At 51.4% G+C, this 23,417-nt stretch overlaps 9 protein-coding genes across 9 annotated transcripts; 5 read left to right on the top strand and 4 right to left on the bottom strand.

The window, feature by feature from the left end:
• Positions 1-456: 456 nt before the first annotated feature.
• On the bottom strand, positions 457-1,756 carry PV08_00038 (uncharacterized protein; the record flags this gene model as incomplete). The annotated part of the gene is made up of 3 exons (XM_016374406.1): positions 457-1,172; positions 1,219-1,494; positions 1,546-1,756. 3 exons carry the CDS (start codon positions 1,754-1,756, stop codon positions 457-459), a joined length of 1,203 nt encoding a protein of 400 aa, XP_016239682.1.
• A 263-nt stretch (positions 1,757-2,019) lies between these two features.
• Positions 2,020-3,301, bottom strand: PV08_00037 (uncharacterized protein; the record flags this gene model as incomplete). The annotated part of the gene is made up of 2 exons (XM_016374405.1): positions 2,020-2,759; positions 2,839-3,301. 2 exons carry the CDS (start codon positions 3,299-3,301, stop codon positions 2,020-2,022), a joined length of 1,203 nt encoding a protein of 400 aa, XP_016239681.1.
• Positions 3,302-4,162: 861 nt separating this feature from the next.
• Positions 4,163-7,739, top strand: PV08_00036 (uncharacterized protein; the record flags this gene model as incomplete). Its single annotated transcript, XM_016374404.1, has 4 exons — positions 4,163-4,329; positions 4,379-4,469; positions 4,518-6,848; positions 6,894-7,739. 4 exons carry the CDS (start codon positions 4,163-4,165, stop codon positions 7,737-7,739), a joined length of 3,435 nt encoding a protein of 1,144 aa, XP_016239680.1.
• Positions 7,740-8,052: 313 nt separating this feature from the next.
• Positions 8,053-8,844, top strand: PV08_00035 (uncharacterized protein; the record flags this gene model as incomplete). The annotated part of the gene is made up of 1 exon (XM_016374403.1): positions 8,053-8,844. One exon carries the CDS (start codon positions 8,053-8,055, stop codon positions 8,842-8,844), a length of 792 nt encoding a protein of 263 aa, XP_016239679.1.
• Positions 8,845-9,276: 432 nt separating this feature from the next.
• On the top strand, positions 9,277-9,847 carry PV08_00034 (uncharacterized protein; the record flags this gene model as incomplete). Its single annotated transcript, XM_016374402.1, has 2 exons — positions 9,277-9,436; positions 9,498-9,847. 2 exons carry the CDS (start codon positions 9,277-9,279, stop codon positions 9,845-9,847), a joined length of 510 nt encoding a protein of 169 aa, XP_016239678.1.
• A 445-nt stretch (positions 9,848-10,292) lies between these two features.
• Positions 10,293-11,399, bottom strand: PV08_00033 (2,3-diketo-5-methylthio-1-phosphopentane phosphatase; the record flags this gene model as incomplete). The annotated part of the gene is made up of 4 exons (XM_016374401.1): positions 10,293-10,774; positions 10,819-10,999; positions 11,087-11,127; positions 11,201-11,399. 4 exons carry the CDS (start codon positions 11,397-11,399, stop codon positions 10,293-10,295), a joined length of 903 nt encoding a protein of 300 aa, XP_016239677.1.
• Positions 11,400-11,852: 453 nt separating this feature from the next.
• PV08_00032 (uncharacterized protein) lies at positions 11,853-13,372 on the bottom strand (the record flags this gene model as incomplete). Its single annotated transcript, XM_016374400.1, has 6 exons — positions 11,853-12,191; positions 12,246-12,521; positions 12,591-12,859; positions 12,906-13,057; positions 13,117-13,195; positions 13,246-13,372. 6 exons carry the CDS (start codon positions 13,370-13,372, stop codon positions 11,853-11,855), a joined length of 1,242 nt encoding a protein of 413 aa, XP_016239676.1.
• A 1,146-nt stretch (positions 13,373-14,518) lies between these two features.
• On the top strand, positions 14,519-17,311 carry PV08_00031 (uncharacterized protein; the record flags this gene model as incomplete). Its single annotated transcript, XM_016374399.1, has 5 exons — positions 14,519-14,677; positions 14,722-14,805; positions 14,851-14,979; positions 15,026-15,439; positions 15,494-17,311. 5 exons carry the CDS (start codon positions 14,519-14,521, stop codon positions 17,309-17,311), a joined length of 2,604 nt encoding a protein of 867 aa, XP_016239675.1.
• Positions 17,312-19,470: 2,159 nt separating this feature from the next.
• On the top strand, positions 19,471-21,539 carry PV08_00030 (uncharacterized protein; the record flags this gene model as incomplete). Its single annotated transcript, XM_016374398.1, has 6 exons — positions 19,471-19,853; positions 19,909-20,037; positions 20,091-20,603; positions 20,663-20,839; positions 20,913-20,974; positions 21,031-21,539. The coding sequence occupies 6 exons, from the start codon at positions 19,471-19,473 to the stop codon at positions 21,537-21,539; spliced, it is 1,773 nt and encodes a 590-aa protein (XP_016239674.1).
• Positions 21,540-23,417: the final 1,878 nt, after the last annotated feature.

Raw genomic sequence — 23,417 nt, 5'->3', positions numbered from 1 at the left:
AGAAAGATCTGGTGCAGAAAGCGTGTGTCTGTGCGATCAATGGCGTTTAGACTGGAGTCGAAGTCGGCACGTCTGCAGCTAGCCCGAAACCAAAACAACGCCTCATGAGCCCAAAGCACATCGGCCCGGGAGAATAAACGGGGCAGACAGGGACAGAAAGCACTAGTCAAGTACTGGACGTGTTCGCTATCGTATCCTGAAGCGAGGGCGAGCTGACGGCAGAGTGGTTGGTCAATTGATCGAGGATGAGTGGATTGGGTTGCGTGACACAACGGCAAAGAGAAGAACTTGATGCAAATTCCGTGGAATCATCAGGTATCCGTACATGAGGTACAGATCCTCTGTCGATGAGCACGGCATGAGGGTTTACAAGGGCAGTAGACTATCGTAGATTTGTAGCTTTGTATGTGTATCTGTTCGTTGCACGCACTCCATACTCCTTCCTCCATGCCCATACTACTTGTTCTTTTTCCGCTTCACCTCGTCTATCCACTGGGCTGCCAGTGATACTGGGACCACGTATATCCTGACAAGTCCATCTACAATCTCGGTCTTGCCATTAGACAACGCCTCCAGCAGCGTTAGCCTTTTCCCGATCTTCATCAATCCGCCGCTGACCGTGTCCATGTAGCAGTCGACCGTCGACGGTTTGTACTCGTTCTTGCTGTCCCAGGGCAGGGGTAAAATGTAACTTAGGTGATGCTCAATAGCGTGCTTCTCTGCCCACGCTTTGATGAAATCGGACTGGTTGTGCATAGGATACAAAAACATCACCGGGAACTCCAGCATGCTCTTGGGGGACAGAGGATCCGGCGACAATCGGATGGAGGCGTCTTCAAGATTCGGGGGATCCTTGGAGCCTCGAAGTTGGATATTTCTTGCTTTTAATGCCGTCGCAAGCACGAGTTGTTCTTGTTGTTTCCTCTTTTGCTCGGCCAGTCGCCGTCGGTCCTGTTGCTCCTTGACCGTTGCGCGAGCTCTGATCTGGTCTAACAGCTTCTTGAGGACGACATTGTCCGGGTCGATTTTAAGGCCGCGAGACGCGACATCGAGTGCTTCGAGCACTTTGTCAAGCGCAAAGAGCGCGGATGCCGAACGATAGTGAGCCTTGACATTCGTCGGGTTGATCCGCAAAGCTGCTGCGCAGTCTAGTGTCGTCGAACGATAGTTTTCTGGACAGTGAGCGACAGCATTCTCAGTCGAAGCGAGGCCACTTACTGAGCTCGAGATTACACAGGGCTCGATTGACATGGAGCTGTTCTTCCACCAGACTTTGTTGTTTTTGCTCCGCCTCCATGTCTTGCGGTTTGTCCCATTTGTCCTCGCCGCGGTCGACCAAGACTGCTATCCCCTTAGAATAGAACTCTTTGGCATCGGCCCATTTCTTCTCGGCTACCATTTCATTTCCACGCTCTTTGAATCCTTGGGCAACTTCGGCCTTTGTACCTTCGTACTGTAGGGCTTTGATGGCCTCGATCATAATGTTTTCCCCATCTGCACATTTTGCTCAGCCATGCGCATGAGCAGGAGTGGAATCGAGCGTACCGTCGGCAGTCGCATCATCAAGGCTGTTCATGAAAAGGGGCGTCTTGCTCATGTCCTGCACAATCTCTTCAAAACTTTTGGAGGAGACATGTTTCTGGCCGGGCCCGGAAAGATGTTGTTCGTATAGTTCCTCGATCGAGGGCGCAGCGGGCGCTTCATTGAGACTGAGACTCTCGTCGAAGTCATCAGGGAGCTCTTCTATTCGGGACATTATTATCGTGCGGGTTGTGCTGTTGAAAAGAAGAAATACAACAGCACGAAAGCACAAAAAGCAGTTGTTGAGTGGAAAACTGAGAATGCGGAGTACGTGAGGCCGAATATTTAAATTTAGTTCTCCGAGTCTTCATTCAACTGATTGCACGAGTTACATAAAACATGCGCTCGAATGATGAAATGAACTATGCTATTTAACAAGTTGATTAGCTACTCTTTGACCGAGATGTTCCTACACAATACGCTCAGTGCCAGTATTTATCAATAGCTTCGTGGTAACTCCAGCACCTTCTCGCTAACAAAGTTCAGAATCATCTCACGACTAACAGGCGCAATTCTAGGGACCAAACACTCCCTCAGATATCTCTCCACATCGTATTCCATGGCATAGCCCATTCCTCCATGAGTCATCACAGCTCGCTCACAAGCCTTGAACGCTGCTTCCGCAGCCATGTATTTGGCACTGTTGCATGCCACCCCAACGGCGTGAGGCGTGATGGACTTGTCGGTCTTGCTCTGATCGTAGAGTCTTGCAGCATGGTATGTCGCCAGTTTCGCTGCTTCGAGATTCATGTATGCATCAGCAAGTGGATGTGCGATGGCCTGATTCTTTCCGATAGGCCGTCCGAACACCACTCTTTCTCTGGCATATCGTGACGCCTTTTCCACCGCAGCGTAACCGAGGCCAAGTGCCTCTCCGGCCAGTAGACATCTTTCGGCATTCATGCCATGGAGAATAATCTTGAAACCTTGACCTTCTTCTCCTATGAGGGTATTTGCCGGCACTTCGTAATGATCGAAAAAGACCTCGTTAGCATCGACGGCCCGACCACCCATCTTCTTGATTTTCTTGAGCTCGAGAGCCGGGTTGGAGCGATCAATGTCAATGCAGAACATTGATAGACCTTCACTTGGCTTCTTGACCTCCTCCAACGGTGTCGTTCTCGCAAGGAGTATCATTTTGGAAGCTACCTGGGCGCAAGTGATCCAAATCTTCTGGCCTAGCTCTCTTGATTAGCTGCTGTATTCTCTGAATACCTCCGTCGAGGTTTGAGAACCGTGGAGCTCGCGATCACTTACCGCTGATGATATATTTATCACCCTGCCTCGTGGCGGTCGTTTTCAGCCTAAGGGTGTCCAGCCCCGTGTTTGGCTCAGTGACGCCAAAGCAGACTCTCCATTTTCCGTTTATGATGTTGGGAATCGTCGATTCAAGTTGATCCTTGTTGCCAAACCTTGCCAGTGGCTGTGTGGCATAGACGTTTGCATGTATCGATTGAGCTCCTGCCATTCCAGCGCCGGACTGTGATATCGTTTGCAACATCATCGTCGCTTCTGAAATTCCTAATCCAGCGCCACCAAACTGCTCGGGTAGGGCAATTCCAAGCCATCCATCCGCTGCCAAAGCAGCATGCAACTCCTTGGGGTCGGTCTCTGACTGATCATGTTGCTGCCAATACTCATTGGGGAATTGGGCGCATATTTTCTGTACGGCATCTCGGACCGAGAGCTGTTCTTCGGTGAACCCGCTCATCTCCATCATTCTGTAAGTTCTCCCATGTGAAAAGTGCCTCTGCTGTCCATGTTCCTTGACCGTCCAGGGACACAACCGAGGTTTACAAGGCAGGCCGGAAATATATCTGGAGAGCAGCCGAGTGCTGCTGCACACAGCAGAGCGTTTGGCCGACATGCTGTAGGATTGCAAAAACAAATTCAATAGCAGTCAGTCAGATCAAGATCTGGAGGGGACAGGAAGCATAAGGTCCTCGCCAGGACGGAGCGCGGCCATAAGTAATCGCGTGTGATACCTGTTTACTGCCTTGGAGAACTCCGAGATCGCAGCATTTCTCCAAAGCACGTTTTAGCGTCTCGAAAATCCAACAAGAGATTCCGAGATCGTGTAAGAAGGCGCTGCGGGGATTCTCGGGATGGACAACCCATTTTCTCGAATCTCTCGGGCCGAATCCGATGGAAATCGGCGCTCCGACAGCGATGTGCCGTCTCCGACTCGTACTTCTTGAGCGCAGCGACTATGGTGTCAGGAAGTGAACAATGCTCATGGAACAGGTACGTCAGGGATCATACTGTCGTGGCCCATATGTGCAGTGCCCTGTCCGTAGATCGGGAGGTCCAACCTTTGGCAAGTATTGTACCAGACGCAGTCACGTGCCGACGCTCTCGGCCGGATTCGCGCTAAGGCCCAATATGGAAAGCACATCAAAACAAGAGTGCCAGCAGGTGCTTTGTCGACACTCCATCTGCATCGCATTCTGAAAACACACATCTTCTCAGTCGCCCAGCGATGCAAATGCTCTACGACACCGCCGCCAGTTCTTTCGAGCTGCGATAGCCTAGTTCTCTACCTTGACGACCCTGTGTCTACGCGTCATCGCCGCCCACCATCATGGCTTCTAAAACCACCACCATTGGCTCCTCGGCTTGGGTCTCTGCGGAAAAGGAAAATGCATTACAACTGCTACAGACCGAGAAGGAAGAGCTCGTGTTTCCGGCGCAGCATCAATTAGAATGGCTGAACGAACACGTCTCCGAGATCTTCAAAGGCCGTCAAGTGTATGGCTTATTGCGCTGCGTTTGTTGTGCTTGGACTAACCGTAGATAGTGATGTCGTCAACGTCTTCAAAACGCCAGGCAAGCTGAAAGGCAAGACTCCTCATACTACAAGGAAGAGGAACGTTCCAGACGCGCGTATTGTAGGTTTGCTGTCCTGTGATGGAGCCAACCACTGATCAATTTATCAGCCACTGAGTGACGTCTTCTCCTCGAAGCCTATCCCCCGACCGAGTCCGCCCAAGAACCCGTCGCATGATAGACCACATTTCGAAATCGCGACAGACCCTGCTCAGGCTGCTGCGGGAAGGTCACAGACAGACTCTGGCTATCATGGCTCTAGCCAGGAAAATACAGAATTGGATACAAAACGACATACACCTCCGCTGGTAGGAGAATACGATGTCGAGCACCTTGAAGGCCCAGATAGGCTCATGGAAGTCCAGCCGGAAGATGCCTCAAATGCAGAGCACAGGACGACTGAAGGTTCTTTCCACTCCGCGAAAGAAGACCAAACCGTTAAAATGACGGCCCCCGTGGCCGCGAAGCCAGGTGACAGCTTGAAAGATCCTGGCATGCAGGTAGACGGCAGTGGCCTTGAGATGCCTCACCAGCAGCAACAGGCGGATACTGACCACGACTTTGATGAATTGGGATCGCCATCGGACGAATCAACACCTGATAGGCCTTTAGTAAGGAAAAGCAGCTTGACCTTCGCTGCACTGCCCGCTCGAGAGCCTATGAAGACCAGTATTGGTGCTAGAGTATCACGGACAAGTCACGTCGATACAACCCGCCAGATTCAACCTAATGCTTCGCGGCCACTTGCACCATCACATCGTACACAGCATGGAAATCCCGACCATCACATTAACGATGTGGAAATGAGAGATGCTGATGATCATGACGAGAATTTCGAGGTCCTGGGTCAGGACGACTCAGAGGAGGACACTCAAACGGCCAAAAACTATTCAAAATCGTCAACACAAAGACTGCATGAAAAGATCGATATGCTAGGCAAGGCTCCTGCTCCTCGACCGTCAAAGTCAATTCCCTCCGCCTCATCTCTGGCCGCCATGAGACAGCATGACGCTGTCGTACCTGAAGAAGAACCAACCACTGACGATCGCCGCCCCAATGACGACGACGACGACGACGATTGGATCAAACCATTGACTTCGCCTGATGCTGCCGGCTCGTCTGCCGCCATAAGCAGAAGAAACGATCATGTGTATGGATCTGATGAGGAGGAGGATGAGGATGATGATGATGATGATGGAGAGGAAGAGGAGTTTTACATGCGTGCTCCAGAATTAGTCGCACACGAAGAGAGAATGAAAACACCTGTGCGGGCGTCTCCTGGGCCGGGTAGGATTATGCCGGGTTATGGTCATACAAAATCTGCGTCGACAGCAACCCTCGCTTCACCAGCTAAGGCAGCCATGGCTCCCCCAGTAAGTCCAGCCAAGTCGATATCTGTGTCCAATCCAGCACGGGCTACGACCACACCACTCGGCTCACCTAAACGGTACCTTGACCTGAGTGCGTCAAAATCCAAGCTACAGTCTATCATGAAAACCGCGAAAGGTCTCTTCACCACCAGTGCAAGCATCTCTGCGGCTGCGAAACTCGAAACTCTGTCTCCCGACGCGCTGAAGGTGGCAGCGAATGCGATGCCTGGAATGTACCCAAATCTCAATGGCTTAGTGGAGGAGAAGCCATTACCACCAAGTCCAGCAAAACAGGGCAGAAGAACTCGTAGCTCGATGGAAAGGGAGAAAGAAGAGAGACGCAAAGATAAGGAAACACAAATGAAACAGCGAATGGATGACCAACTTGAACAAGCTCGGGAGCAGGAGAGACGGAAGGTCGCTGAACAAAAAGTCCAACAGCAAACACTTCACCCGACTCGACATGAGCAACCAAACTGTCCGAGTCCAAAGCGTCACTTTGATGAACATGCGTTTCAAGAGCCCGGAGAGCCTCAGCCCACAGGCGGCAGACCTGCCAGACCAATTCGCCCGGGACGAGAGCCTCCTAAAACAAAGCCAGCACCAGTGTCTATTCGTGTGGGGACCTTGTCCCAGCGGATGCCGAATGGCTCGTCTCAAGTTCCACAAGACTCATTGACTGCCGAGCCCAAGAGACCTGGGTTAACGAAGAAGGCAAGTACCGCATCTCTACAATCATCCACATCTACAACTTTAAAGTCATCCATACACGGCCAACCGCCAAAGCCACGAGCTCTCCTCGCTGCTGAGCGCAAGAAGGAGCAGGATGAACGCGAAGCCCAGAGAAAACTCGAGCAGAAGCGAGAGATAGAACGGAAACGAGCGGCTCAGCAAGAAGAGGCCCGTAAACAAGAACAGAAGCAACGTGCCGAGGCAGAGAAACGGGAGCGAGAGCGCGTTATGGCCGAGCAAGCCAAGAGACAGGCGCAACAGCAAGCCATCGAGCGTAAACGTCAAGAGGCTGCCCGGAAGGCAGAGCAACAGCGCTTGGAACGCGCCGCGAACGAGGCTGTAAGTTAATCAACCCACTTGGTTGTCGGTCACTAACCACGATAGGCTCAGTCGAGACCTCCTTCGCGACTGGCTGGTCAAAATCCCACGCGTTCCCTGATCAACCACCCTCTCCCTACCAACCCCGCTAAGCCAGCAAAGCGACCGCTGGAAGAAGAGGCTAGTCGGCCTCAGACGTCGAAGTATGGCCCATCTGGACTGACCCAGGGCGATTCGAAGCGAAGAAAGACCGAGGAAGAAGATGCGATAGAGCCAATGTCACGGCCTGTCGTGTCTGGTGCTCCAATTCGACAGTCCCAGCTCGGCAAGAAGCCGTCCATTTTCAATCACAGTGCTTATACGCAAGCACAACCATCGGGCCATCTGAACCAGTTTCCTCAGCCTCCGTCTCGAGCAGCTCCGCCCCAGATGCAGCAATATGCGACAGGTGGTAGGATTCCATTTGCAGATGCTGCCCCCCCAGCCCCTGCGAAGACACCGATCTCGATGATGCAGCAGAAGACGATCCAAACAGTCAAGTCCTCGCCTCAGTATCCTAACGGAGAGGCTATCCACCTGCCTGAGATCCCAACTGATTCAGAGGACGAGGATTCAGAGGACGAAGGAAACGCCTTCCCAATACCCGACTGGGCCACACCTGGACATCTCACGGAGCAGCTGATGCGCCAAGAAGGCATGGACGGTGATGCCGTATTTGGACCTATAGCGCCGCTGAAGATGGAAGAGATTTTCGCCAAGGGCAACAAAGATCGGCTGAAGAGACTACGAGACCGCACAAGCAGCGCCAACTGGACACTGAGCGGTGATGGTTTGACGCTGGAGGAGGTGAGAGCAGATCGAGAACAGCGAGAACGCATGAGGCTCGAGGGCGGATGGAAATTCGGCCGTTAAAGCTTGAAGATATTATGATTGATGAGCTGTGGCATCCAGGATAGAGGAACATTACCGACAAGATGGACGAGGTTAGAACGACGCCTATGGACAGATGGTGTTCACGGCGAGAGCAGAGAGCAGTTGGTGCTTTGTCAATATGACACGAGCACGAGTGCCTCAGCTGTATGGACGTACATACTGTACCTGTTGTAGATGACGCAATGTTGGAGAAGGGAAAACGAAGGTTGTTTTCATTCCCTTCTGTGAAGCTTGCAACCTGCATCGTGTGTCTTCTTGCTATCTTCCAGCTACACCTAATTGTCCGCGCACGATGGCTTCTACCTACTCCCGGTCACTCTTTCGAGCGTTCGCTCCCGCCTTGCGAGCCCAGCGTGCCCACGGTTCAAGACCGAGATGCGCTCCATTCGCAAATTCATTCCGTGGCTATGCAGCGGCCGCAGGAGAGCAACCTCGCCTGCGCCTGGGTGTCACTGCGCCTAATTTCCAGGCAAAGACCACGCAGGGCGAGATTGACTTTCACAAATATATTGACGGGTCATGGGCCATACTCTTCAGCCATCCGGCGGACTTCACACCCGTATGCACGACCGAACTGGGCGCATTCGCGAAAATGCGCAACGAGTTTGAGAAGAGAGGGGTCAAGATGATAGGCTTGAGCGCAAATGATCTCAACAGTCATGATGCCTGGATCAAGGACATCAATGACATCTCCAACACGAACCTGCAATTTCCCATTATTGCCGATGCCGACAGGAAGGTGGCCTTTTTGTATGACATGGTCGACCAGCAAGACCTGACCAACATCGATGAAAAGGGCATTGCCTTCACCATCCGGAGCGTCTTTATCATCGACCCACAGAAGAAGATCCGCCTGGTCATGCTGTACCCTGCTTCAGTGGGCAGAAACTCAGCCGAAGTGCTCCGCGTCATTGATAGCCTGCAGACTGGGGACAAGAAAGGCGTGGCCACCCCGATTGACTGGCAAGTCGGTCAAGACGTTATTGTGCCGCCCACCGTGTCGACGGAGGATGCCAAAAAGAAGTTTGCCGATGTGAGAGAGGTTCGGCCATACCTCAGATTCACGAGTGGACAGACAAAATAGAAGGAATGATTTGAGGACGCCGAAGGTGTCATGTAGTCAGGCAGAATCCCCAACAATACAGAGTGTACAGTATAGATAGAAGACTAGAGATTACGAATATATGGATGCAACCTTGTGTTCCAGATCTCGGCCTTTACTAACGTCGACCAGGTTTGCCGTCGTCGCCGCGGTGGCGATGGGTGACTCGGACGTATATCGGGCACGCTGACGGCGTCCGCAAATCGGAAAGAGGCACTCGATGATCATCCATCTTCAATCTCGCAACTCGCACCAGTTTGATATTCACATAATTCTCGCCAATTACGCATCTTCAGTGTTCGATAGTCAAGAGACATCTCTACGAGTGCACGACCTCATCGATCTACCCTCCCCGTCACGCCGACAACCTCGAATTCGCCGCGCCCTCGTGCCCTCGTGCCCTGAACGCCCAGGATGTCCCCCTCTTCGGCGGCCGCGACGCTGCTTCAACGGCAACTGAAACAGATGAAGTCTGACAAAGACATACCTGGGATCAGCTGCGGCCTTGCTGACGACAATATCTTCGAGTGGGAAGTAATGCTCATGATCAACGACGATTGCAAGTATTATGGAGGTACGACCCTCGTTCCATATGGGCTCCTTGACGGGGTATCTCGATGCTGATGTCAAAACAGGTGGTTTCTTTCGCGCCCGAATGTCCTTCCCTCAGGAGTATCCTTTGATGCCTCCCAAACTGAAATTCGAGACACCCATCTTCCACCCCAACGTTTACCCCTCTGGCGAAGTGTGTATTTCCATCCTACATCCTCCCGAAGAAGACAAATATGGATACGAGTCTGTTGCCGAGAGGTGGTCGCCGGTACAATCGCCGGAAACCATCTTAATATCGGTCATCAGCATGCTGAGTAGTCCCAACGACGAGAGTCCGGCCAATGTGGACGCAGCCAAGTTATGGCGCGAAGATCCGAAAGCTTTCAGAAGGAAATGCCAAAGAATCGTCCGGGAATCGCTGGGTGAAGAGTGATGAAGCATCTGGAAAAGGCGAGTGTTCTTGATTGACGAAGTCACTGTGACCTTGGGTCTCGATTGGCATGGCGAGAGGGGACCGGGTTTCTTGTTTGAGCCTGCCTGCATGAACGGAATGGAGTTACATGGGCTATCACATGGAATATTCAGCCTGGAGTTGGTGGAATCGAACAATACGGGAATTGGGAAGATGTGACGAATGCGAGCGTTAAGGTCAAGGTCTCAACGCATCTGCACGAGTCCAGAACAGCAATAACAACCATCTGCTTTGGATATACGGCCTCGATGATTCACTCTCTGCAGGTGCCATGTTGTATGAAGAACTGTAACCCTTGTCTTTCTCATATGGTAGCTGATCTCAGACATGAAGGTCTGATAACGCCTGGGACAGGGGAATTCGCCCGCAGTCTGCCATGTTTACCCTCTGCTGTATTTTAGGACAGTCAGTACAGCTCGAGATGCTCGAAGCTTTCTATGATATCCAAATCCTGCCTGTCGTCTTCCGACAGAGGCGCATTCCCAGGTCTGTCCACCACTACGGCTTTCATATTTGCGCCGAGTGCAGCACGTACTTCCTTGACGTTGTCACTCAGGAACAAGATTTCCAATGGATCCTTTCCCAACGCCTGGGCAATTTTCTCGTAGCTGCTCGTCTCGTGTTTAAGCCCAGCATTCGTCGTGTCAAACCAGTCTTGTATGATGTTACGCCGATCCAGAATGGCTTTGGGATCGTCGGGTAATGCTGGATCCTTGATGTGTTGGAACAAGAGTTTCTGCGCAAAGATCGATCCGCTGCTGTAGATGGCAATTTCCTTGCTGGCTGAGGTGGCCGACGCAGATGACCATGAATCAAAGGCTGCCAGAACGTCTGGGTATATCGGTGTCGAATAGACATGGTTCTTGTAGCCGTCTTCCCACAGATAGCCTTGACCACTTAGTAGATTCCCTTCGTTCTAGATGTAGCCTTACCTTGCAGATTTTTCAAGTAGGCAATCTTGACGTCCCGCTCGCTCAGGTCCTGGACGTGCGCCTGGAACGCTTCCGGCGACGACCGAGCTGTTTCAGGGAATGCGTCGCGATACTCGGTGAAGCCCGGATCGTCCCATTTCGTCTTGAGGATGTGCGGGAGCGTCTTCAGGGCGTATGGAAACTATGCTTCCCGAGTCAGACCTCTGCCGGTCTGCACGCCATGTGCCAGAACAGGATTGCATCCTGCATAGAGGGAAAGATCTCTTACTAAGGTATCTTTGACAAAGGTGATCGGGCATATGGTGCCCTCTGAGAGTTGGCTCAATGTTAGCTGACTCGCGCATAAAACAATCTGGATGCTCGTGGGCCACACGAGGCTGACCTATATCAAGAAGCACAAGCTTGACACCTTTCAGTATTTGCTTGGCTTTCCGATCGGTGACCTGGTCTTTTTCAGGCTTTGGTGGTGTCGATGCGTCCTCCGCCTTTTCCACGACATCCCGGCGATGCTTGACTGATCGTTCTCCAAGTACTGGAGCGACAGGACTGAGCGAGCGCTTGCCTGATCTTGTTGATACCATCGATGTTGCTGACCGGAGTCTGGGCTACGACGCTATGCTGCCAGTCTTTGAGTTCTGTGTGCTTTCAGTAGTGTGGTCAAGCATCTTCTACGAGATGTTGGACGTTGCGAGCGCTCGCTTAGTTAGAAATCGACTACAAGTTCTATCTGGAGTGGGTTCGGTGTTCGGAGAAACATTTCGCCAGTCGCAGAAAACCAAAAACCCCCAGCTCCAGATTCCCACCGAACAAACTCCCGTTCCTCACTGTGAAGACGTCCATCACTCTGTCTCGCTAGTCTGGTCAGGCAAACTGTTGTCACACCACATTACCTGCACACTGCCAGGAGCGCCCTGAGATGCTCTACCCGAGATGCCTCTCCTGCCACCTCCAACGTCCTGCATCGATGCCAAAGATACCTAGATATAGCTGAGGGTTATCCCAAGCCTCAGCCTCATTCCTTCGCCGCTGCTGCTTCATTTCTTGGTCAAGTCAAGCATCTGGTATGCATCTCTATCAAACTTCCGTGTTCTTTTCAGACCAGGCCAGCGCCAGACATTTGATGGATGAAAGTATATCCATACTGTCAGGACCGCAACCGTCAAAGGAACGCTGATGACCCAAAAGACCCAGAAATGCCTCGACAGGCTCATGTCCTCTGTGTTGCCACCATTGAAATCGAAGAATGCGCTGCCGAATATACTAGCGACGGTAGAAATGGGAAGAAAAATCAATGTTGTGAGAGCGATGGTGTGCATCGAGCTGCTTTCGGTTTTGATCCTGCTACTGTCTTTCTGTGCCACGAGGTTAAAGCTCTACCTGCCATCAGTCCCATCCTGACGAGTGACTTCTACCAGAAGACAACTGACCAGGTTGATCACATTCTGCATCCTTTTCTCCATGCTAATGGCTCTCAGGTCGACTGACTCAAAGAGACTCTCCGAATAATGAAGCGCTAAATTTGTCTTTCGGGTTTCAGCCGTACCAGCTACTCCGCCCTCAGACTGTGCTCTCACGATGTGTGAGATAGTCCGCAAGACGGCGTCGACGGCTTCCTTGATGTGTATGATGTTCTTTGCGATGTAATGAAGCTCCACCCAGTTTTGATCAAAGTCGCTAGTGGCCACCGTAGAATCGATGGCGTGCTGGTTTTTCGAGTAAGTAATGAACCAGTCCAAAGTTCGACAATATCTTACTCTCTCGTAGTCTCCAACGTATCGATTCAACGTCCACAGTTGCTCATCGACCTGGCGATGCAAATCTGCTAGTATAGTGTTGAACAAATTGAAAGGATTTGTCAACACAATATCCCAGACACTCTTTGGCAAGCTCTCGAGCCTCTGAACCAAAGGATTGGATGCACCGAAACAGATCAAGGTCAGCAGGCCATGTTCATCGCGACGCAAAAAGTATGCACTTCTTAGCCACAGAATGTTGTCATGCTTGGGCTCAATAGCTTTGCAAAGGAAGTGAAACCATGATCCTGCCATGAATTAGTGATCTGACCAAGTGTCATAGGTTTTGATTACGGAAGGCGCCGTTGTCAAGCTCTTCATGTCCGAAAGAATGGGTCACGCTCTGTACCCTTTCATACAAGAAAGTCGTTGGGATGGAGAAATGTTCGAAGAGTGTCAGAAGAGTACTTGCTGTGCCGGAATCTGGATAGTCAAGAGGTGCAAATCTGACATTTCGTAAGCATTGTTACTGAGGTTGGACTCCCAAAGATTCTCAGTGGCACACATTACTCTCAATGCTGGGGCTTGACCCTTGACTAGCGTTGATGTCGTGGTGAAGCCAAGAGAAGACCGGCTGAATTCTCCTAGCAATTGTCAGGATGCCGACTTTATCATATGAATGCCCTCCGCGAACCTGTGCTTGACAGGGCTACATCCAGCACTGCAATCTTGTACTCGTCTGTCGACATTGTAGGGGCTCCTGAGTGGTCGAGAAGGTCTTTGAAAGCTCCATGATGGGTGCCATCGTGGTACACAGACATTCTCAACTTCGATGAACGTGTTGACGGCTGCGTATCCTCATCCCAGGAATTTCTGTGGAAACTGGTTGTGAAGGACAGAATCTCTGCTGAATCAGGAGGGACTTCCCAGCAGGCGACCGAAATCACGCACAGGCTCACAAAATAAGCAACTTTGCATTGTCAGGGGCACTTGTAAAAAATCCAGATATAACCGGCAGTGACAAGCCAAGCGCCGCAAAACACGAGGCCGAATTGCACTGTTACTCAACAAGAACCCTGGGGACTGGGGTCTGGCCTGGCTATCACAGTCCGTACGCGAGATCTTTCATGTCGCGGCCGAGGAATCGATCTTTGATTGGTCTCCCCTTACAAGGGGTAACTCAGCCTGATGGGAACTCCTCGTTGCGGTAAGTGCCACAGAGGGATTTTTGAAAACCATAAGTCTAGAACTTTTTACAGGTCCAGCCTTGATAGCTGGACGCCAAGGGCTTTCATTCATGCGAGGCGTCGCTGTCCTGGTCATGTCCAATCATTTTGCAAACGAGGCACTGCCGATGGCCCTATCAAGCATCTCAGCCTGATGAGTGAAACTTTATAGAAGGAAGCTATTGATTTGAGCTGAAAACCGTCAGAGACACACCTCCCCTGAATACGAACCGAGTGAAACAGGGGATGGCCAGCCTTATTGTGCATCTACCGATGAGTAGATATCTAGGATGAGGTCCCCAGGTTACCAGTCTTTCGATCCACATTTCTATTCAATCAAAACTACACAGTACGACAGAATCATCGACATGGTGTGTCCTGGACCCTAGCCTTACTCACTCATGCCAGATGGTAGACTGACACCTCTCTCAGACTCAGCCCGGAAGGCATGGTGGTGCTCGTTTGCCCGCCGGATCGTCTGCTACGACTTTCGACCAACGGCTTCAAACTCAGGTTCGGCAAAGAAGAAGAGTTTTCGGCGAGATGCTGTGGCACTGACAGATTGTAGCCTCAATATCAGACGAACACGATGACCGTGCAATCCGCCCCTGCTTCATCAAATCAGCGACATGGTGGGAACAGGCTTCCAGCAGGTTCCATCATGTCTACTGGATCAAGTTCGAATAACCAGGTACGAATCATTCCCAATTGCTAGTATCTGATATTGATTGTTGCCAGACGATGGGCGGCAGAGTGGTCCCGCAACGAGACATCCCATTCACCCATCCTCCACCTTCTGCAGCCTATCAGACTGGTAGAGTACATGGAAAATCAGCCTGGCAAGACGATGGTGATTCTATTCTGCCAGCACCGGGGTACCAGCCTCCAGCTGGAGCAGGGGTAGGCACCTTTGTCACTGAAACCACCCAAGCTCAACGCCCTAGGGGTCTCCTCACGATGCTGCTACGCTGTCTCCGTCTATTCTTAGGACGGACAAGAAAGGAACAGGACCTGAATCCTCCGACAAGGTAAGTAACATGCTCCGCAGCAGCCAACAGCACTGACCCTTGCAGGCACCTGTGAACACTGTTTCCATCACAGAATTCAATCACAGTGAAGACCATACAAGACTGCCAGCCTCGTCACAGTCTCAAGTGCATTTGAAGGAGTTGTATAACTCGAGCTACCATGCTCCGGTACCGGTAGGTGTTATTTTGCAGGGTTGGAGCCTCAACTAAATGTCACTAGGCACGTCGCCGTATGCACCAGAAAGGATACCGTAACCTCTTCTCCCAGCGAACCACCTTTCGATGGAAGTCATTCCACAGCCATCAGAAGCCTGGCCTGACCAAGGGCGCTGGCCGAGATCATCGCCATCGAGATGCAGTCAGTCGGATTCATACTGGCCAAGATGATGACAGGTTTCTCGCCTTGGACTCACACCTTGAAAGAATGATGGTTCAGTGCACGGACGAAATCTATGAAGGCCCACGAAATTCGACCTGGAGGAGGACATTCTTGCGCAACATGGCTCCTTGGACTATTCGTATTGCCAACTGGCCCATGAACACTGCCCCCATCGATTCCAAGCACTGGACCCAGAACGATTGGTTGTGGATTATCGCAAAATGGCCCGTTTCATGCATCTGCCTGTCTTTCACAGTAAGTCAGCCGTATGTATTCGGAAGGAATCATTCTTAATGACCTGCATCGCAGCTATTGACCGTAGGCAAGCTCTACAACGGAACATCCCGACTCGACCATTATAAACCGTTTCCTTACAAGTTTTGGGGCTATCCGAAAGTGGCGCGAAATATGCTCGAAAATGTTCCTGAGAAGATCGAGGCAAATGAAGAGGTGGATGGGGCGCACCCAGTCTCTGAGCGTCCCCTGTATCCGAGCCGGCTATGCTTCGTCCATGGTGGAAAAGACAAGAATGGTCGTACCCACCTCTACGATGTCAAAGTCTGGCTCAATCAGCACAACATGGTCGACCATGATATGAGGTATATCTTCGTCGCTTACACCTCAACCCAGTTCACCGACAGCGATCAAGATGTCGAAGCCCTGCACGCTATCGCACGGGAGGCGGCTACCGACCTCAAGTGTCCTGCTTATTGGGTTGGGTCAGCTTGTATGTCTGAAAACGAGCGAGAGCTCGAAGACGATGTTTACCGCATCAGCGACGTTATCCGAGCCGCCCACTCTGTTGTCATTGCCATCAAGCCACCTCCGGGTAAACAGACCTATTATCACACTGAAGAGCTGCTCAAGGACTGGGGCACGCGGATGTGGACGCTGCCGGAGGCTCTTCTTGCACCCAAAGACAATCCGATACGTATATACAATACGTCCACTGGTGTTGTAAATCTCGTCAAAGAACTTCCGAAGAAGGATCTTGCTGCGATCGTGTGGGAAGACACCGCTCTGACCCGACAGTTGGTCGACCATTATGAAGGAAATCTCACCCTCAGCCGCCTCGAGCTAGTTATCCTGGCCTTAAAATGCCTCAGCCAGCGCCGAACATCGAAGTATCTGGACGGAGACCTCGCATACGTGCTCATGGGTCTTTTGCGCCGCCGACCGTTTGTGGACCACACAGACTCCGAATTCCAAGCCTTTGCCCGACTCTCTCTAGCCAATGACAGTGACAGCTTACTTGAACGCTTGCTGTGCGTGCTGCCCAGGTCAGAGGATCAGCCATGGTATCATACTGCCGACATGTTCGGTGTCAATTTGTGGGATATCCAGCCTACGTGTCAAGTCGCCGGCGTTTGCGAGGACGATACCGTCGTTGTCGACGGTTGCCTGGCAGCTTCAATCCGATGGGAGTCATTCGTGGCCGTGGCGCACGACACAAGTGTCTCATGGAAGCGGCTCCTTGTCAAGGTCTGGTTGCGTGTCGCACCGATCCTCTTGATCCTTGGAGCAGCGCCTCTCTTCAACGGCGGGACACGAGCAATTTTGTTACTCTTGAGCCTGCCAATATTTCTGATATCCCCTTGGCTGGTCCGTGTTCTGTACGGAGGTAAGCCATGGAACATTGCACCTCATCTTCTTGGGTTCGAAGGGTATTTGGACATTGTCACCATCGAGACCAACATCTATGGTCATTACACTGGCCGTCTGGCTTGGAGTTCTGCTGGTAGTAACCTCAGTCGGCATCGACAGAACGAATATGGAGAGTGCATAGGGGAAGATCCAACAAGTGACGGTCTGGTTGCCGACATGGTTAAGCAAGCCAAGTACAGCACTTATGGCGAGCTCAAGGTCTTCACTCTGGTCGACACGCTCAATGGTTCTGTCACCCTCTTCACAGCTACCCGTCCTCCCGTAGCTGCTTTGCTTTGCGGCCAAGAAGGAGGGATGCAGCGGGCGGTGATGGTGTCCCTTGATTGGAAGACATCCACATTGTATCGAGAGACAGTTCTACGAATGCCAACTATAGTTTTGGAGAGGACCTGGCGCATGGACAGGGCGAGAATCGGACTCAAGAGGCCGTTGGAACGCACGAGTGTCAGCTACAGTGCGTGATGAGTGTCACGAAGAGGTATGTCGAATGATGAGGATGGTACTGGCGTTGAGATTCTAGGAGGGAGTCCTTCGGGGGCTTGTAGCTGGCCTACATGCCTGGGGCGGTGTGGCGTGGGGTGGACATGGACTGCCAAAGATGTACTCCTTGGAATGCTGTTCGCTTTCTTTTGTCATTTCATGATGATCTCCTTTTGGTTACACTGAGCTCAGTGGACACTTGTGATTCCTCCAATGTGGCCAAGACCATAGCCACCAAGTTCCAACATGGCTGTAAACCATTGTAGTTCCTTTGTCGACTCCTCCATTGACAGACTGAATATGCTGTGATGTGATGGATGCCACGCCTCTTTCGTCCTGTGTGTTTGTGGAGCATCATCCCAGAAAGCCAAGATTACGCGACGGATAATCACGATCAATGCTGCGACTGTTATCTGCCCCATGTGCACTGCCTACGAGTATCTTTCGATGGCGGCATAGGACATTCTGAATGCTGCTCCTCTGATGTCCAGTTGAGGCGGCTTGTTATCGTCGATAGACTGATTTCTAGCGCAGTGCCTCTTCCGCAGTGCCTCTTCCGCAGTGGGCCGTCTCAACAGGAAAGGATCTCAGGGTTACCCCAAAAGGGAGTGTTTAAGCCAACGACTTACGAGTATTACTTGGCTAATTGTTGGGGTGTAGCAGATGGAGCGCAAGACAATTGAACGGCGCACATTCGATAAGGCAGCTTTATACTTACTTTTTCTGGTCAAGTATACCGGTGGATCCTGATGCTCGTACTTTGGCTCTTCTGGGTGATATCTCTCTCGAGTTGAGTCAGCTTCTGTCCTCCCAACCATATGACAGTCTGCCTGCCTTCAGGAGCCGAACTGGATCAAGGCTGGCGGCAGGCATTTGCACGAGTCCTGCTACCCAAGTCAACGCCATGCAACAAAACACCGATTTATGCATCAGCCCATGTGGAGTGCAACGATGACTTATGCTTGGGTGGTTGGGCGAGCGACTTTGTCTCTCCTCAACGATATTTGTCAAGTACATTTCAATCTTGTAGTTCTCATGCTCCTTGCAGAGATACCAGTAGAGAACAAGGGCAACGCAGTCTCGGCAAGAAGCCCGGGAGCAAGGACTGTGGTCTCGAAAGTCAACGAAGGGTTCTCTTGCCGTTGTGGTCAAGATGCATCGCTTCGATTGCGATAGCCTGATAAGGTAGTTTATCTTGTCCGGTGTACAGACGGTGGCCATGCGATTTTCTTCCTCTTGCATCCAAGGTACGCGAACCTCGATGGCTACGAGTTCTGTGCGTACCAGTACGATTGCCAGCTGCGACCTAGCTCGGGGAGATAAACTAAATATGTCGGGCCGTGAAAATTGTGCACGGAAATGCATACTGACGGGGGAATTTGGCCTCGATCACACGTGGTGTCTCTAACACGAAGTACTTCGAGTAGTTGCTCAAGTGCACGGATAAAGAGGAGCTACAGGGGACACTAGTTAGAGATTAAGAACATGTTTAGGCCATTAACAGCGGCACTAGAGGCGACAATGCGCTTCATGGGCCTGTAGCCGTGCTACCCGAGCATATGGTCCCGCAGATCAACGTCAGCCAAGGGACTTTGACAGTCAAACGTTGCATCATCACGGTGATCGTCTATTGAAAGGGCCGAAGACGCCTCTTAGCTGAGCGGGAACAACTCTAGCTGCTGCATCCTTCATACGAAGAAATGGGGGTAAGAGGAGAAGGGACCCACCGGGCGGAGCCTGGAAGAGTCCTTCTGATTGCTGAGTCCGGGCTCCTCCTGGGGCCCGGACTTGGGCCTGCAGGTAACTTCGGGGGGCTTTAGAGGCACCTGGAGCTGTGTCGGGTGGCGTGCAGGTGGCACATCGTGAAAAAAGCAAACTGACAGCACGAGTAGACTCGATGGATGAAAAGCAAACTTGGCCAGGTGTGGAGAGAGCGCAGTCCAAGGTCTCTTCTTCAACGAGTCAGTTGTAGGGATTGGCAATTGGCAGAGCTGGTCTTTGAAGATGCCCAGAGACTCCAGGGCCCATCCATTTAGCCTTCGTCGCTCTTCACCTACTTCTTCTTAAATGTGCCCTCTCCTCTCTTCTGTCATTTCTGGCACTATCCACAAAGCAGCAAGACATTATCTGTGACTGGCAAGATGCTCTCCTTCGGCCGCGACAAAGAGAAGGCGGGCAGTGACCCCTCCGACATCACAGCTGGAAACCGCCATGATATCGAGGAGGCGTATGTCGCGGACAATGCTGACCAGCTGCAACGACACTTGGGAAACCGACAAATTCAGCTCATTGCCATTGGAGGCTCCATCGGTACTGCTCTCTTCGTGAGCATCGGCGGCGGTCTGTACCGGGGAGGTGCTGGGAATCTGCTGATTGCCTACACGATCCAGAGCCTGATTCTTGCCATGGTCAACAACGGCGTGGCGGAAATGAGTACTGCTTATCCAGTCAGTGGTGGCTTTATTCGCCTGGCTGGCAAGTGGGTAGACGATGCTCTTGGTTTCATGGTCGGCTGGAACTTCTTGTTCGCATAACCATTATCCATGCCCTGAGCACTGCTGTGACTAACTTGCCCGTAGTTTCTACGAAGCCCTGCTCATACCGTTCGAGATTTCTGCTTTTACTCTGGTTTGTTCTTTTTGGAGTGAGGAAATCACGAAGCCTGGCCCTACTGCTGGAATTGTGCTCGGTGTAATCATCTGCTACGGGTGAGGTCACACCCCTATCTATTCGTGAGAAACTGACACTAAGATTTCCAAAGCACGATCAACATGTTTGCCGTCGGAGCGTATGGTGAGGCCGAGTTCTGGCTTTCTGGGGGCAAGGTGATTCTCATATTTTCGTTGTTCTTCTTCACCTTTGTTACCATGGTCGGCGGCAACCCACAGCATGATGTGTACGGCTTTCGGAATTGGGAACACGGAGGAGCGTTCCGTGAATACATCGGCACCGGTGACCTTGGTCGCTTCCAGGGATTCTTGGCCGCGCTTTCGTCAGCTGCCTTCACCGTGGTTGGGCCCGAGTACATCTCCATGGTCGCTGCCGAAGCCAAACGTCCTCGAACCTACATCAAAGCGGCTTTCAAGATGGTCTACATCCGATTTGGCATTTTTTTCATTGGAGGAGCTCTGGCTGTCGGAATTGTATGCGGTTCACGGGACCCCAAGTTGGCGGATGTTATCTTGAACGGAAGTTCAGGATCAGCTGCCGCATCACCGTATGTGATTGCCATGCAGAACATGGGTATTGAAGGGTTCCCACATGTCGTCAATGCGTGAGTCTATAGCTAAACTTAGCCCTATCTATCAACGAGCTCACTAACAAACGTGCTAGGCTAATGTTGACATCCATCTTCTCCGCCGGAAACACCTACACCTTTTGCGCCATCCGGAACTTGTACGGTTTGTCACTGGAAGGTAGAGCTCCAAAGTTCCTGAGGAAATGCACCAAGAAGGGAGTTCCGATCTACTGTTTCTGCGTGGTCATGATCTTCCCTATGCTGTCTTTTCTGTGAGTAGTCCCACTTCTATCTTTTGGAGCAAACCTTGGTCAAGAAGGGTGTTAATACCGTTGGATTCTCCAGGGCGTGTTCAAACAGCTCATCTGTCGTGATTACGTGGTTTGCAAATCTTGTAACGGGTGGAGGTAAGACGGCACACATTCATCCGCTCTGTTTGTCCCGTATTCTGATTCACACACAGGTCTCATCGATTTCCTTGTCATGAGTATAACATACATCTTCTTCCATCGAGCTTGTAAAAAGCAGGGACTCGACCGCAACAAGCTTCCTTACAAAGGGTGGTTCCAACCTTACTGTGCATATTTCTCGGCCATCTGGCTGTTTTTGCTTACCTGCATCTACGGGTACACTTGTTACATGCCATGGTCGGTGTCGGACTTCTTTTCACTCTACGCGATGCAGATCTTCATCCCCCCCCTCTTCATCATTTGGAAGCTGGTCAAGCGAACGAGGATGGTGAGGCCAGAAGAAGCTGACCTCGTTTGGGAACGGCCGACTGTCGACGCATACGAGGAGACCATCATCGACCCACCTGTTGGGTTCTGGACGGAAATGCTGCAACTCATTGGGCTCAAGAGGCACAAGGGGGGAAACGACCAGCGACGACGGAGCAGCGTAATGATGCCGGCACAGGCAGCGTCAACCGGCTATGACTCTCGGGGAGAAGTGTTGGATCAGGGCAAGGCTTAGATTGGCCTAAATGGTCTTGTGGCAGTTTATCTTGTACGAGCAACCAGGCTGTCTTCCATCATGGTCACGAGAGTGATGGTGTACATACCGAAAGAGTCTGACTCGTTCTCTCAACGAGCCTAAACGTTGTCTATCTTTGAAACAACTGCACCATTGCTGTAACCCCAAACTACTTGGAATTGCTTAAAACTACGAGGTCGGTCCATCTCGCTCTGAGTTAGCTGAGTGAGTGTGTCTGTGTATCTTCACAGCGACAGCCTTGGATTCTTACTCAACCAGTCTAACATATTCGTACCTTCAGCGTTGCAATTGTTGCACAAAGAAAAAAGGAGTAGTACAAGGAAGAGTTTAAAAGGGGACTCGAGACGATGACTGCTTCGGGTGCACCAGTTAGTTAGGCTTGGTAGTTAGGAAGTGCAATGATTGGCCTTTTCAGGTAACGTTATCCCCCGGATTTCCCAAGGAGCGAGTCATGATAAAACTCTTGAAGGTGATAAGTACCGACTAAACTAACTTAGTTAGACTCGACCTAGTGACCTAGGGAGATTTATACGGCAAACGGGATACGACTGCGCGGGGATTGTTCCAGTACTGTACCTAGTAATGTTTGCCCGATCTGCAAGCCTCGCCAAGTCGTCTAGCTACTTTGCAGTCGGCGTTCCAGTGCAGAAGTAGTCATAGGATCTCGTTGGATGAATCGGGAGAAAGTTAAACGGTTGGTTCAAGGGTTATTACAGATTTACAAGAGAGAGAGAGAGAGAGAGAGAGAGAGAGAGAGAGAGAGAGAGAGAGAGAGAGCTACCAGGAGAGCATGGACAAGACAGGTAGAGAAGTCCGACCTTTAACCCCTCTGGATCGCCCGCTCCTGTGTGCAAACCCTATTTTGCTAGCAGCCTCGGGGGACAGGTGGTAAGTAGCTGGTAGTTAGCAGGGAGGTAGGTAGGACGGGGCCAATATGGGGTCGCGAGACCAGAACTTGTGTGGTCCGTCCATATTAGTTAGAACCATCCCACGTTGCTTGGACCTTGGCGGCAGAGTCTTCAGCACCCTGGTCGCCGGTTAGTGGGCCTCTCGGCTTCTGATACTTGTACTCTGTTCACAGAAGACCCGTCACCTCACCCCATGTCGCCGCGGGAATTCTAGTAATGAACGGTTCCTTCAACGACGGTTCCATCCCAGAAGCCGCCTGAGGGAGCGTGCACGTACACCACGTCTATCGCATTGATGAAGAAGTCGTTATGTGGTGCTACCGTCCTGAGACTTTCAATATGTAGAAGAAGCTGATACCAATGCACTCGCACTCTTGTAACCCCGGCAAATAATGCTGAAGGCGCCGTTCGAGCGACAGCAGATTTACTGCCGGGCCCAACATTATGCCCACGCGTCTATTCCAAAACCGAGGTTCTCCCATCAACCTAGAGAGCTGCAGATAGTGCAAATGCAACCTCAGTATTGGAGAACGAAGAATTCGAGCTTGAAATCAATGGGATCCAACGTGAAGGAGTAGTCGGTTGTGAGGGAATCGTTGGAACCCGGGAATAAGACAACTGACGTATTGAGAACACGATGAACAGTACATCGCTCTCGAAGACGCCAGAAATACCGCGTAGCTCATGTCTAGAGGCTAGAATTTGGTCAGGTGTCCAGAAGAGTAACAGCATATGCAATACCCCGACGTAGAGCGGGATTCATGCATATATATATTATACGGTCGAGGGCTGACTTGTGCTGGAGGGCTGGCGAGTTCAAGGGGAGGAATAAGGATCGACTTTATCCCTCAAGGAGAGTGCTCGTTATAGCTCTGGTCGTGTCTAGGGTGAGCAGGACAGCATCGGTATGTCAACAAACGGCACAAGTCTGACTACAACTTTCTTTCGT

Source organism: Exophiala spinifera (genome assembly GCF_000836115.1).
Source record: "Exophiala spinifera strain CBS 89968 unplaced genomic scaffold supercont1.1, whole genome shotgun sequence".
Lineage (NCBI taxonomy): Eukaryota > Fungi > Ascomycota > Eurotiomycetes > Chaetothyriales > Herpotrichiellaceae > Exophiala > Exophiala spinifera.
The sequence above is the reverse complement of the archived record's forward strand: the minus strand, read 5'-3'. Positions and strand labels throughout refer to the sequence as shown.